The following is a 13,481-nucleotide window of genomic DNA, read 5'->3' on the forward strand; positions in this document are numbered from 1 at the left end:
CTATACCCCCTCCCGATGGTGAGATGACTAGTCTTGATACTAGCCTCGCACAGTCAGGACATCAGCATGTACCTGCAGCACCCGAACCATCAGCGGCTGAGCTTGATCCGGAGCCGGAAGAGTCATAAGCAGGGTTCGACCCGATGGATGTAGATTTGGGTGCAGTGCCAGAGGAGGAACCCGAAGAAGAGCCTGAGGAGGAACCAAAAGAAGATCCAGAGGTAGAACCAGAGGAGGAACCAGAGGAAGAGTCAGAAGAGGAGTTTGAAGAGGAGGAGCGAATTGAGGTTCCGTTAGAGTCGGGTGATGAGGACAACCCGATTGAGATCGAGGCGGATTCTGAGTCCTTAGAGGAGCAGGTGGCTCAGGGGGATTCAGACTCGGGTTCTGGGGAGTCTGACTCGGAGTGGACGCCGTCTAGAGGGCGTAGGGGCTAGTTTAGGGGTAAAGTGAACCTTTTGAAGTGTCCCATTTTTGGAGTTAGAGTATACCCAGACTACTTGTCCTTTTTTATATCGGTGGTGTGAACTTTAGAAGCCCGGTGTGCGTGTATATTTGGAAAGGATTGTAAATGGTGTATATTGTATAAGTTCGACTTGGTAATGTATGTATAGTTTTCTCTATTACCCCTTTCTAAATATTGTCTGGGTGTTTGTTGCTTCCACTGGTGCCTTATATCTGGATGTGTGGGGTCAGCGACATCCTGGGACGTCGCGATATTCGACCATAGAGGTATGCTGCGAGCTCGATGGGGTTCGGGGTGTGACATATTCGATCAATAAACGAAGGGATAAGTGCATTGAAAGTTCTAAAACTTGTTAGGAAAGTGCAATCAAGTCCTAAAACGTTCAAAAAATACAATTAACGGAAGGATCTAATTAGACTAATTTGACAAGTTGTTGATTGCACTTTTTGAAAGTTTTAGGACTCAATTGTACTTTCGTGACAAGTTTTAAGACTCGATTGCACTTTTCGAAAGTTTTAGGGTTCGATTGCGTTTTCGTGACAAGTTTTAGTATTTCAAATCCACTTATCCCATAAATAAAGCAATATAGGGAAAAGTGCCAAAAAAGTCCTAAACCTTTTGCATTTGTGCCAATTTAGTCCTAAACCTTTTTTTGGTGCCAATTGAGTCCTAAACCTTTTACATTGGTGCCAATTCAGTCCTAAACCTTTTGTCTTTGTGCCAATTCAGTCATAAACCTTTTGTCTTTATGCCAATTCAGTCCTTCCGGTCAATTTTGGCCGGATTTTGCTAACGTGGACGTCGATCGACTGGCGGCCGATCACCGGCGCTGACGTAGACAACTTTAATAATATTTTAATATTTTAATTGAATTTTTATTAAATTTTTTTTTCTCTCCCCTCCCTCCAACCGGTCGCCGGCGGTTGGTGGCCAGAGGCCAGAGGCCGGCGCCGGCAAGGCTCGCCCACACCGGCCATTAGCGAGGCTCGCCCTCGCCGACCACTGGAGGGAGGGGAGAGAAAAAAAAAGAAAAGAAAAAAATTAATAAAAATTCAAAAAAAATATTAAAATATTATTAAAGTTGTCTACGTCAACGCCGGTGATCGGCTGCCGGCCGATCGACATCCACGTCAGCAAAATCTGATCAAAATTGATCGGAAGGACTGAATTGCAATAAAGACAAAAGGTTTAGGACTGAATTGGCACTAATGCAAAAGGTTTAGGACTGAATTGACACCAAAAAAAGATTTAGGACTAAATTGGCATAAATGCAAAAGGTTTAGGACTTTTTTGGCACTTTTCCCATATTTATTAGTTCTCATATCTTCGAAGGTTCGGGCCAGCCCGGGTTGGGCCGGGCCGGCTCCCGGCGAGAACAATTCCGGGCAAAGCCCGGCCCGTAAGCACCCCTCGTCCGGTGGGCCGGGCCCAAAACCCTCGGAGGGGGGGGGGGGGCCGTTTCGTAATTTCGCGGGGGCGTCGCCTCCTCTCCCCCAAAGTCCCCCAAGCATCTTCGTTTCCTGCAATCTCAGTATCATCTCTCTGTGCGCGAGCTCTCTCCGCTCTAGACGCGCTCCCTCTCCGGTCGAAGTCTCCACGAAACCCTAATCCTCCCTCCGGCGGCCATGGGCAAAGCGGTCGTCTCGGACGACGAAGGTGAGCGCCCCCTCGAGAAAACCCCCCTTGCGCAATTTTCCATTTCCTGCCGTTTCGGTCCTTCTTCCGGCCGGAACGAATCCTCTCCGGCCTCGAGTGTCTCTCCGATTCCCTTTTTTTTTCCCTCATCCCCTCGCATTGCGGTTGTGATTTTCTTCCTTGTTTTGTTGGTCTCCGGCGGGCGTCGTGTGGCGGTGGGCAGACGAGCTCGAGGTGGGAGACGGGAGGGAACACCTCGAGGACGAGGACGAAGTCGGGGGACGTGGCGTTGAAGACGAGGACGAAGAGGACGGTACTCCTTTCTCTCTTTTTTTTGGCTTCCACCAATCTTCTCTGCCGAAAAGGCTCGTTTCTTTTTTTTTGGGGGGTGGGGTGGGAGATCGTGGCTGTTGTTTCGAGCTTTAGGAGGAGGCTTCGTGATGGATTGGTCTAGGGTTTGTTTGCTCGAGAGGTGGTGTGAGGTTTTGGTCTTGGGCAAAAAAATTTTCTCTCTTTGTTTTGATCCGACGGTGGGTTCGAGTGAATAGGTTTGGGATATTGCATGGTATAGTGTGAGGGTCGAGGCTTCGTATGGATCGGATTGGGGTGTTTTTATGATAGTGACTGGAGAAGGTTTTTTTTTTTTTTTCCTTCGTTGGGTGAAAAGCAGTGGATTACAGAGATTTAGAGGTCAGGATGGTTGTGGTAAATATATATTAGCCTCGCTGTGAGAACTGACTGGAGCACTTGAACATCATTATGGAGAATGTCAATGACCTCACGGAGTGCGGAGAGAGGCTCTTGACATTGTAGATCTTCCTTGCGGACCGAACTTGCTTATTGATGGAAGAGTAGAACTCTGGAAGAAAGATAATGAAGAATCCTTCGAAACTGTAAATTTCAGGGTTTGAGCAAAGAAATATTTATGGTAATCTTAAGAAACGAAAAGGGTCACGTGCATTCGCTTGGAGAGAGTCATAGTTTTGTGCTTTTTCTTGGAGCAATTGGTATCCGGCATTATCTTTGGAAGTAGAGTAACATCTAGTTTGGCATTTCTGCTATAATTTTGATTTTCTTCATATGATATGGGCACTTCATTGGCTCGGTTATCCAACTATGAGTGGATGAGTGTGTTTTCAATGCTGAATTGAGCTCTTGACCTGTAGCTCTTGCCCATAGCAATGGGTTTTGATCAATGTTATAATCATTCTACTTAAGTTTTAGTATTCTTCCTTCGACCAGTAATTCAGTACATACTTCATTGGCTGTTAAGTTTCAAGCTGTCCTCCTTTTAGTTGGTGATTTCTTACAGGGATGTCTACTTGAGTACATAGTCATATCCTCCAGTTTTGTTTGGCAGAAGAGGGACAGGATGAGTATGAGAAAGATGGATTTATCGTAGATGATGTTGATGAAGAAGAAGAAGAACAGGATGATGAAGAGGATAGGGCGGACAGTGATGAGGAGAGGCAGAAGAAAAAAAAGAGAAAGAAGAAGTATTATCTCCTTTCTCTTTTTGGAATAAGCACAGCTTTCTTTGTTGATCTTTTCCCCATAATAAGAAAATCATCTACAGAAATAGAGGATCTTTGCTTATATATAAGTTTTTAACTGCGAATATGACTTTGATATGGCTCTTCACATATTGGAGATTTTTTTTTAGTTTGAAAGCATGCCCCAGTCTGAAAAGGGAGTGAATCTCTAATTCTTATCTTTCTTCATTCATCCTTCTTCTTGGTGATTGGGAATTAAAGTGCTAAGGAGTTCCAACTTGATGAGGATGACTACGATCTCCTTGAAGACAACAATATCACTGGTTTTCACCGCCCATCGAAGGTATTCTGGTGGATTTTTTTCCCTGTTTATCTTTTGATTGTTTGCTGCTCTATTGTCCCGTTCTTTGTAAAAAAAAAACACATCTAATTTAAAGGTTGGAATCTCTTTAGGAGAGCAAAAAGTTTAAACGGCTGAAGAAAGCCCGGAGGAATGCTGATGAGGAGAGCTCTGGGTTTTCTGATGAGGAGGAGGTTGTTGGAAGTGGTAAAGGTGGGCGAACTGCGGAGGAGAAACTCAAGCGCAGTCTGTTTGGGGATGACGAGGGTTTGTGTCTCTTATTGCACTGTAAAATTTATGGACTTAGGTCTTAACTTATTCGTAATGGTTCGTATTTATAACATTATAGGACAACCGCTCGAGGATATTGCTGAAGACGAAGAGCCAATGGAGGAGGAGGAAGATGCAGAGATAGGTGATGACGATGACATGGCCGATTTTATTGTTGATGAGGAAGAAGTTGATGAGAATGGTGCTCCTGTCAGGTACTCCGGAAACTCCGTATATTATTACAATGTTTATGTAACCGAGTTGTTATACCAGTGTTTCTTTCTTTTCTTAAGGAGGAGGAAATTTAAGAGAAAGAAGTCTAGACAGGCTCCTGGAGTGTCATCATCTGCGCTCCAAGAAGCCCATGAAATTTTTGGCGATGTTGATGACCTCTTGCAGTTGCGCAAACAAAGCTTAGAATCTACTGACTTGAGGGAAAGGAGACTTGAAGATGAATTTGAACCTGTTATTCTTTCAGAGAAGTATATGACAGAGAAAGATGACGTGATTCGAGAGAGAGATGTTCCGGAGAGGAAGCAGGTTTATACTTCATCAACACAATTTTTCTATTTGCTCCAATGTACGTGTTTGCTGATTGGTCCTTTTATGGTCATACCCTTGTTTTGATAGATATCCGACGAAGGCGTTAATCTGCGGACAGATGAAATTGATTTTGAAGATGAGACTAACTGGATATACAATCAGCTCACAAGTGTATTGGCATTGCTTTTCCGCAAGAAGGATGGAGGGCACGATATATCTATAGACAAGGATGACATAACAAGTTTTTTGAATCTTTTGCACGTTCAGAAGTTGGATGTTAGTATCACTCTGTTTGTTTCTTGAGCAGCTTTATTATGTTAAGAAAATTTATTTTTCTTTATTGGCTCTCAGATACCTTTCATTGCGATGTATCGTAAAGAGGAGTGCTTGAGCCTCTTGAGGGATCCTGACGGAAATGAAAGTCTTGAGAATGATGAAAGTTTTGAGAGAGCACCTGCGCTGAAGTGGCACAAGGTTGATGCACCAACCATGAAAGCTGCGATTAAATCTTGAGTTGGCTCTGTTTTGAGTGATCTTATATGGGGAATAAGTGTTAACTAACTGTTGCAATGCCTGAATGCAGGTACTTTGGGCTATTCATGATCTCGATAGGAAATGGCTCTTGCTTCAGAAACGAAAGGCTGCTCTCCAGTCATATTATTATAAGCGGTTTGAGGAAGAGTCTAGACGAGTGTACGACGAAACAAGGCTCAGTCTGAATCAACGGCTTTTTGACTCGATTTCCAAGTCACTCAATGCTGCAGAAACAGAAAGAGAGGTTGATGATGTTGACTCGAAATTCAATTTGCATTTTCCTGCAGGCGAAGTTGGACTGGATGAAGGCCTATATAAGAGGCCCAAGAGGAAGTCGCAATATAGTGTTTGTAGTAAGGCGGGCTTATGGGAGGTTGCGAGCAAGTTTGGATACAGCTCGGAGCAATTTGGGTTATTGATATCATTAGAAAATCTGAAGAACGTAAGATTGTTTTCTTGCTGCTTTTGAGTGAGATTGATATTGATAGGAAATAATCAACGGTCTTGCTTTGTGTTTTATTGCAATGTAGACGGATGAATTGGAAGATGCGAAGGAAACTCCAGAAGAGATGGCCTCTAACTTCACATGTGCTATGTTTGAGACTCCACAAGCTGTTCTTAAAGGGGCACGGCACATGGTATACATACATCACCATTTTTTTTTAATTGTTTGCTTTATGGTGTATGATTCTTTTTCAATGGGTGTTACATATTGTGCTATTGCTAATTGCCGATCCTTTTTGAAAATTTTCAGGCAGCAGTTGAAATTAGTTGTGAGCCCCGGGTTCGAAAGTATGTCCGAAGCGTATTCATGGATAATGCTGTGGTGTCAACAAGTCCTACACCTGATGGAAACTCGACTATCGATTCTTTCCATCAGTTTGCTCCTGTTAAGTGGCTGCGTGAAAAGCCACTGAGTGCGTTTGAGGATGCACAGTGGCTTTTAGTCCAGAGAGCAGAAGAGGAGAAGTTGCTTCAAGTTTCGATCAAGTTACCCGAGGCAGCACTGAAAAAGTTGGTACATGACTGCACAATTTATTATCTGAGTGATGGGGTAAGTAAATCTGCTCAGCTGTGGAATGAGCAGAGGAACTTAATCTTGGAGGATGCACTTCATGGTTTTCTTCTTCCCTCAATGGAGAAAGAAGCGAGAGCATTGTTGACCAGTAGATCCAAGAACTGGTTGGTAACAGAATATGGCGAGGCTCTGTGGAGTAAAGTTTCCATTGGACCTTATCAAAGGAAGGAAAGTGAGTTTAGCTCGGATGATGAAGCAGCACCAAGAGTTATGGCTTGCTGCTGGGGTCCAGGAAAACCTGCGACAACCTTTGTGATGCTAGATTCATCTGGGGAGGTCCTAGATGTGCTTTATACAGGATCCCTTACCTTGCGTTCTCAAAATATAAATGACCAGCAACGCAAGAAAAATGACCAACAAAGGGTTTTGAAGTTCATGACAGATCACCAACCACATGTTGTAGTTCTGGGAGCTGTCAATTTGTCTTGCACACGGTTGAAGGATGACATATATGAGGTGATGTCTCTAATAGATTTGTATCAATTTCCTTTCCTTTTGTTGCTTGGCCTAAAGATTAGTAAGGTTGTCTTGAAAGTGTTACGACCTTGAGTTTGTTCTTGCTTTTGGGTTAATTACTTGTTTCAGGTGAACCTCAATTTTGCGTTGATTGCCGAAGTTGTGGTAACAAGTAAATATTCCCTCTTAAGTTCTTATTTGGTATTGATTCAGGTCCAAATGTCCAACCGATGGTGTGTAGCAAGTCTCTTATCATTCCAGTGTTTTGAGAATGATGAATTGGGATTTGTCACACATGAGTTGTGTTTCTCTTATAAGTCATGGAGTTGAGTAGGAGGCACATAAACTTGCATTTTTTAGTTTCATGCTCTTTCATTTTGTCTGGAAAAGATAATGATAGGGAGTTTTCCCTCCTCTTACACTGTTTGAATATTGACATGTATTCCAGTACTTATCTTGGAAATAGTGATTATAATGTATAAATAAGTTTTCTCTGGGTCGTCTTGTACATTGTCAAGGATAGGAGATGATTTCTTGTTGGGATTTTTGAGTTGGATGTTCTCTTTGAAAACTTTTTTTGTTGCCTTCTCTGCTCTGCTGATGTATCAGTGTCCTGTTTTGCTCTCTGCAGATTATTTTCAAAATGGTGGAGGAAAACCCTCGGGATGTGGGTCATGAGATGGATGGCTTAAGCATTGTGTATGGGGATGAATCTCTACCTCGTCTATATGAAAATTCTCGGATTTCATCGGATCAACTGCCGTCTCAACAAGGTAAAAAGAATGTTGCACTTTGTATATATTGAAGACTAAAATTGTGATCCTCTATCCTTGTCATTCATTTTCAGGCATTGTGAGGCGAGCTGTGGCTCTTGGGCGCTATCTCCAAAATCCCTTGGCAATGGTCGCAACTCTTTGTGGTCCTGGGAAGGAGATATTATCTTGGAAACTTAATCCTCTGGAGAATTTTCTCACTCCTGATGAAAAGTACAGCATGGTTGAACAGGTCATGGTAGATGTGACAAATCAAGTAGGGCTAGATGTTAATTTAGCTATTAGCCATGAGTGGTTGTTTGCACCTTTACAATTCATATCCGGGCTTGGACCTAGGAAGGCAGCATCTTTACAGAGGTCATTGGTGAGGGCTGGAGCGATTTACACTCGAAAAGACTTTGTATCGGTTCACGGACTTGGTAAGAAGGTGTTCGTGAATGCTGTTGGTTTCTTGCGTGTCAGACGAAGTGGCTTGGCTGCTAGCAGCAGCCAGTTCATCGACTTGTTAGATGATACAAGAATCCATCCAGAATCTTATAACTTAGCCCAGGAGTTGGCCAAAGATGTTTATGATAAATATGGCGACGGTGATGGAAACTTTGATGATGAGGCGTTGGAAATGGCTGTAGAATATGTCAGGGACCATCCGAAGTTTTTGAAATCACTTGATCTGCCTAGATATGCTAAAGACAAGCAGCGTGTGAATAAAATACAGACGCTCCATATGATTGTGAGGGAGTTAATCCAGGGTTTTCAGGATTGGCGAAAACAATATGAGGAACTTAGTCAGGATGAGGAGTTTTATATGCTTTCAGGTGAGACTGAGGAAACTTTGGCTGACGGGAGAATTGTGCAAGCCACAGTTCGCAGGGTGCAACCTCAAAAAGCAATTTGTGCACTTGAATCTGGTTTAACTGGTGTCCTTATGAGGGAGGACTACTCAGATGACTGGAGAGACATACCTGAGCTGTCTGATAGGTTGCATGAAGGCGACATCCTTACATGCAAAATAAAGTCGATTCAGAAGAATAGGCATCAGGTTTTCCTAGTTTGTCGCGAGAGTGAGATGAGAAATAACAGATATCAGAATGTCCAGAACGTTGATCCTTACTACCATGAAGATAGGAGCAGCTTACAGAGTGAGCAAGAGAAAGCTCGGAAAGAGAAGGAGCTTGCTAAGAGACATTTCAAACCAAGAATGATTGTTCACCCTCGCTTCCAGAATATTACAGCTGATGAAGCAATTGAGGTGTGTGGCCTAAAATAAAGGTCTTTCTTAAAGTTTAAGTGCATAGATATTGTTTGCGGAATTGTCATGTTGCAATATCTTATGCATATCCCTAATAAATTTCTGATTGACTTTGATCTGCTAAAGTAGGCAATCCTGTTCATTTCTGAACATAAAACAAATAGATGACGGGTTAGGCAGCAAGTTGTTAGTTTAGTTTATGTGCATCATTGTCGAGTGTATGAGGGTGGTTCAAAAGGAAGAGAAGGAAAGAGAGTGAGAAGGTGTTTGCAAATGGTGGTGATATATGTTGGGTGGCAGATGGTTCAGTTGTTCTGAAATTCTGGGCCTCAAAGGATCTTGATCTGGTACTGCTGGGGAGATGCTTTTAATTGTTGGTTCCCCCTTCCATCTTTGGGTACTCTAGAGTGATGAACACTAGGTTTTCCATGATATAGCTTGAAGTTGTGAAAGAGGAGTTACTCCATCTTATCGAGTCATGGGGACAAAATATTTTGTGATGCACAATGTTCTTAAGACTTTTTTGACTACTTATTTTGGTTTGGATTTGGTTCAAGCATTCGTAATTTTATGTATGACAGAAGAAAAGATGTGCATTTTTTTTAAACATAATAGCTTTTGTGCTTGTTTGACAAGACCTCTTTGAATCAATTGGGCATATAAGGATTTATATAGCTGAGCCCACTTAGTAGGACAAGGCTTTGTTTGTACTTGTTCTAAATAAAAAATTATTCATAGATTTCATATACTTGGCACTCAACTTGGTATCTCAGCAGTTTGTTTGGCTTTAATAAACTGGAACTTGATTTTTCTTATATATGTTTGTCAACATAAACTTTATTGTGGCAGCATTCCACGTATATACAGATCTCATGGAATTTTTTGGGGCTGAGGGCCAGGAAAGTTGGATGTCTGTTGAGTGTTGATAGAAATTGGTTTGAATGCAGGGTTACATGCGTTCTTTTGCACCTCACTTCTAAGAAAATCATTTATTGAGCAAAGTACTGAAGAATGGTTCTTTTGTGGCAGTTCTTGTCAGACAAAGATCCCGGTGAAAGTGTCATTCGTCCGAGTTCTCGAGGGCCGTCTTATCTGACATTGACTCTTAAAGTTTATGATGGTGTTTATGCGCACAAGGATATAGTTGAAGGTGGCAAGGAGCACAAAGACATCACAAGTCTGCTTCGCATTGGTAAGACATTGAAAATTGGGGAGGACACCTTCGAGGATTTGGATGAGGTCAGTAATTTTTAGTGTCAATCAACTCACCACATGAAGAATTTCAAAATATTTTGCACGTTGCATGATCCTTTAGAAAAGTGCATCGGTGTGCTTCGCATCAATTAGCTGTTTTTTAGCTAGTCTATTTATTGCATTGTTTATATCAGATTTTTGAGATGCTGAGTTACATTGCTTAATTCTTTGTGTGGGAACTCTTCTTAGAATTATAGAGTGAGAATTTATTGAGCTGATGGGCATCAGGAACTTGTTCTTGCTTCTTAAATGATATAGTCTGAGAAAATTGTTTAACGGTAATTTTCGTGAAATAGGCTTGAGACTGCAGACTGGGTCCATTTATTCAATATCTTCCTCCCTACATGTGTCTATACGCTCACTGCAAATGAATTGCCCGAGCTGCCTGTATATAAATTGGACAGTTCCAAATCATCGTAATACAAATCAACCGACTTCTTTTTTGAGTCAAATTTTTTGTGTTAAAGGCTACTTCCTTTCCTTAGTGAACTTGTGGTTCTTTCTTTACTTGTTTGATTTTGCCTGATAGTGGTTGTTGTTGGTTGTAATTAACCGTGCTTTAGTATTTTATGGTCAATGCATTGTCTTTGCTTTTTTTTGGTAATTCCGGTAGAGATTTTTGCAATTTTCTGTAACTTAAAAATCGATCCTTTGGGTGTATGCTTGCTAACGCTTGCATACGGTGGTTTTTTAGGCTGGGTAGGTTTGGGGGCTGGAAGTGCTTAGTTGAACCATTGCAAATATACTGTGCTTTCCTATAATGACTTAGCAATTTTTCTTGCTAAGCACAGGATGTAGCTATTGTTAAGAACCAGAATCCAGTAAAATTCTTAGTTTAGGAATATCTCTGGTAGGTTGTAATTTGGAATTTACTATTAAGAAGCAAACTTACGAAATTTTCCTAGTTGTTAGCTTGCATTGAGGATTATGTCTTATTAAGGTTGATTTATACAGAAAATGACCATTTTGGAGTTCCAGAACTGACTTATTTCCAAGGGTATTTTTAAGAAAGGGAGATCTTGAAAGCAGGCGGCTAACACGGGACGTAACATTTTAATCTAACTCTGGAAAATATTTCCAGTGCTGTATTGTTTTGAAGATACTCGATATTATTGTTTTTTTCTATTGTGGATTTATTGGCAGAGGCTGATGCTAGTGTACTCGTTTTAAATTTAGGATACTTGTTTTAAATTTATGTGACATCCGTGCTGAAATGGGATCGGATATCCTTTTTAAAATTGAATTGCATATATTGTAGGTTATGGACCGATATGTTGATCCCTTGGTGGGTCATTTAAAGGCAATGCTGAACTATCGAAAGTTTAGGAAGGGCACTAAAGCAGAAGTTGATGAGCTTCTAAAGATTGAGAAAGCAGAGTATCCTATGAGGATAGTTTATTGCTTTGGCATTTCCCATGAACATCCAGGCACATTCATCCTTTCTTATATAAGGAGCACAAATCCCCACCACGAGTACATCGGTCTTTACCCTAAAGGATTTAAGTTCCGGAAAAGGATGTTTGAGGACATTGATCGGCTCGTGGCATATTTTCAGAAGCATATCAACGACCCTCAACATGACTCGACACCATCAATTAGGTCGGTCGCTGCCATGGTGCCTATGCGAAGCCCTGCAACTGGAGGTTCTTCAGGAACATCTGTTGGCAGTGGTTGGGGTGGTTCCACAAATGAAGGCGGCTGGAGGGGCCAGTCTTTTGACAGGGATAGATCTTCAACACCAGGGTCAAGAACAGGTACGGGTGGTCTAGATACCTAATATATAGACTTGCGATGATGCTTTATGTTTCTCCCATTGGAATTTCTGCAGAAGGTTCCCTTGGATTTTTCAGTGCTAACCATTCTGAGGTTAGGAATAGATGGCCTAAGTTCATTGCTTAGCCTAGAATGTATGAGTCGAGACTGGGTTTTGTTCTAAAATAGTAAATGGGTCCGGTTGACAAGTGCCTCGGTGGACTTGTGAATATACTAGACTTGAAAATAATTCAATTTTCAAAGCACTGATTATACATGATACAAGGACTATCAATGCATTTCCTTAGTATCCTGGGGCACTCGTCACCAGAATCCAGTAATTGGGAGTCTCTTCTGGTTTGATTGAATAAGATCCTTAACAGAAGCTCATGATGTTGACCACCTATAACTGAGATTTGGTCTGGCTATTACAATTTTGTTGGAGGGATTGCTAGGGCGTGATGTGGTCTGTTTACATCATGTACTTAATGTCACATTGCGTGTTTCTCTCTTTTTTTGGCCATACGTAATTTACTGTCATGGGCTATTTCCCTTCTGTCATGTTTCTCCCCTGGTAAGGACTGAATGTTTTCTGTTTTTCATTTCTCTTTTGTGTTTTCAGATAGTTGGGAAGTGCTTCCGTGTTTTTAATCCATTCGGATGGCCCAAACTAGTTTTCTTTATTTGAAAATTCATGTCGGATTGAATTTTAACAGGTCGAGACTACAGAAACAGCAGCGGTCGTGATGGGCATCCTAGTGGGCTTCCTAGACCATATGGTGGGCGTGGACGTGGTCGGGGCTCATATAATAATAACAGGGGGACTAACACCCCCGGTAATGACCGACAAGATTCAGGTTACGACGCGCCTCGATGGGATTCCGGTAGCAAGGACGGAGGTGATGGGTGGGGCAGCTTTCCGGGCGCTAAAGTCCAGAATTCGCCGGGCAAGGAATCGTTTCCTGGCGGATGGGGCGCTGGGGGCAGCGGAAGCGGCGGCGGAGGTGACCGCGGTGGTTGGGCAAGTGGGTCCGGAAGTTGGGGCAGCGCCGGCGCTACCGAGGGCGGGACCGACAACGGCGGCGGCGGTTGGGGGGGTAGTAACTCCAAGAAAGCTTCTGATGATGCATGGTCTGGTGGGGGTGGTTGGTGATGTTACGTTGGACGAAAGCTTCCTGGTGTTTTTCATTCTCTCTCCGAGGCTTTTCCCACTGCAAGGAAGAAGAAGATGAAACCCAGATTTTCTTTCTACCGTCTCCTCTTTTCCCCCCCAAATGAGCCGTGTGAATTGGAAGAATGCTGACATTATTCGGGCTAAATATGATTTAGTGTTTTTGTCTTTTGTCGAGCGTCCCCTTCAATTTTTTTTAAATCCTGCCGGAGAAGCAAAGAAGCTGGTAGAAGCAGAAAGAACTTGCCCCTTATTTTCTCAAAAAGAAAGAAAAAATAGAGAAGAAAAGGCTGAGCGTCCGGAATGAGTCTTGAGATTTTAATCCTGAGATGATACGATGAATTATCTGTGCCGATTTTTAGCCCAAATCAAAAAGGAAACTCGTATTGCCGCCACATGTTAGATCGACATATGGCTCTGTTAACCCTCAAACCTTTTTTGTTACAAAAAATTTTGAATTTGTATTT

The 13,481-nt window shown here is 42.2% G+C and overlaps 1 protein-coding gene across 2 annotated transcripts; it reads left to right on the forward strand.

Annotated features, from left to right (window-relative positions):
• The first annotated feature begins 1,997 nt into the window (after positions 1 to 1,997).
• On the forward strand, positions 1,998 to 13,185 carry LOC115683368 (transcription elongation factor SPT6 homolog). 2 transcript variants are annotated; one of them, XM_030607880.2, is made up of 17 exons: positions 1,998 to 2,122; positions 2,325 to 2,414; positions 3,462 to 3,597; positions 3,856 to 3,937; positions 4,048 to 4,201; positions 4,284 to 4,419; positions 4,498 to 4,744; positions 4,835 to 5,023; positions 5,099 to 5,221; positions 5,331 to 5,723; positions 5,812 to 5,919; positions 6,036 to 6,815; positions 7,447 to 7,588; positions 7,663 to 8,837; positions 9,867 to 10,076; positions 11,350 to 11,845; positions 12,560 to 13,185. In XM_030607880.2, the coding sequence occupies exons 1-17, from the start codon at positions 2,092 to 2,094 to the stop codon at positions 12,994 to 12,996; spliced, it is 4,929 nt and encodes a 1,642-aa protein (XP_030463740.1). In that variant the 5' UTR covers positions 1,998 to 2,091; the 3' UTR covers positions 12,997 to 13,185. The 2 variants fall into 2 exon arrangements, with proteins under 2 accessions (XP_030463740.1, XP_056171040.1); XM_056315065.1 differs by having other exon boundaries at positions 2,055 to 2,122; positions 12,466 to 12,604.
• Positions 13,186 to 13,481: the final 296 nt, after the last annotated feature.

The sequence above is a fragment of the Syzygium oleosum genome, unplaced genomic scaffold, assembly GCF_021117445.2.
Source record: "Syzygium oleosum isolate NSW1041296 unplaced genomic scaffold, Sole_v2.1 Sole_v2.10, whole genome shotgun sequence".
Taxonomy (NCBI): domain Eukaryota; kingdom Viridiplantae; phylum Streptophyta; class Magnoliopsida; order Myrtales; family Myrtaceae; genus Syzygium; species Syzygium oleosum.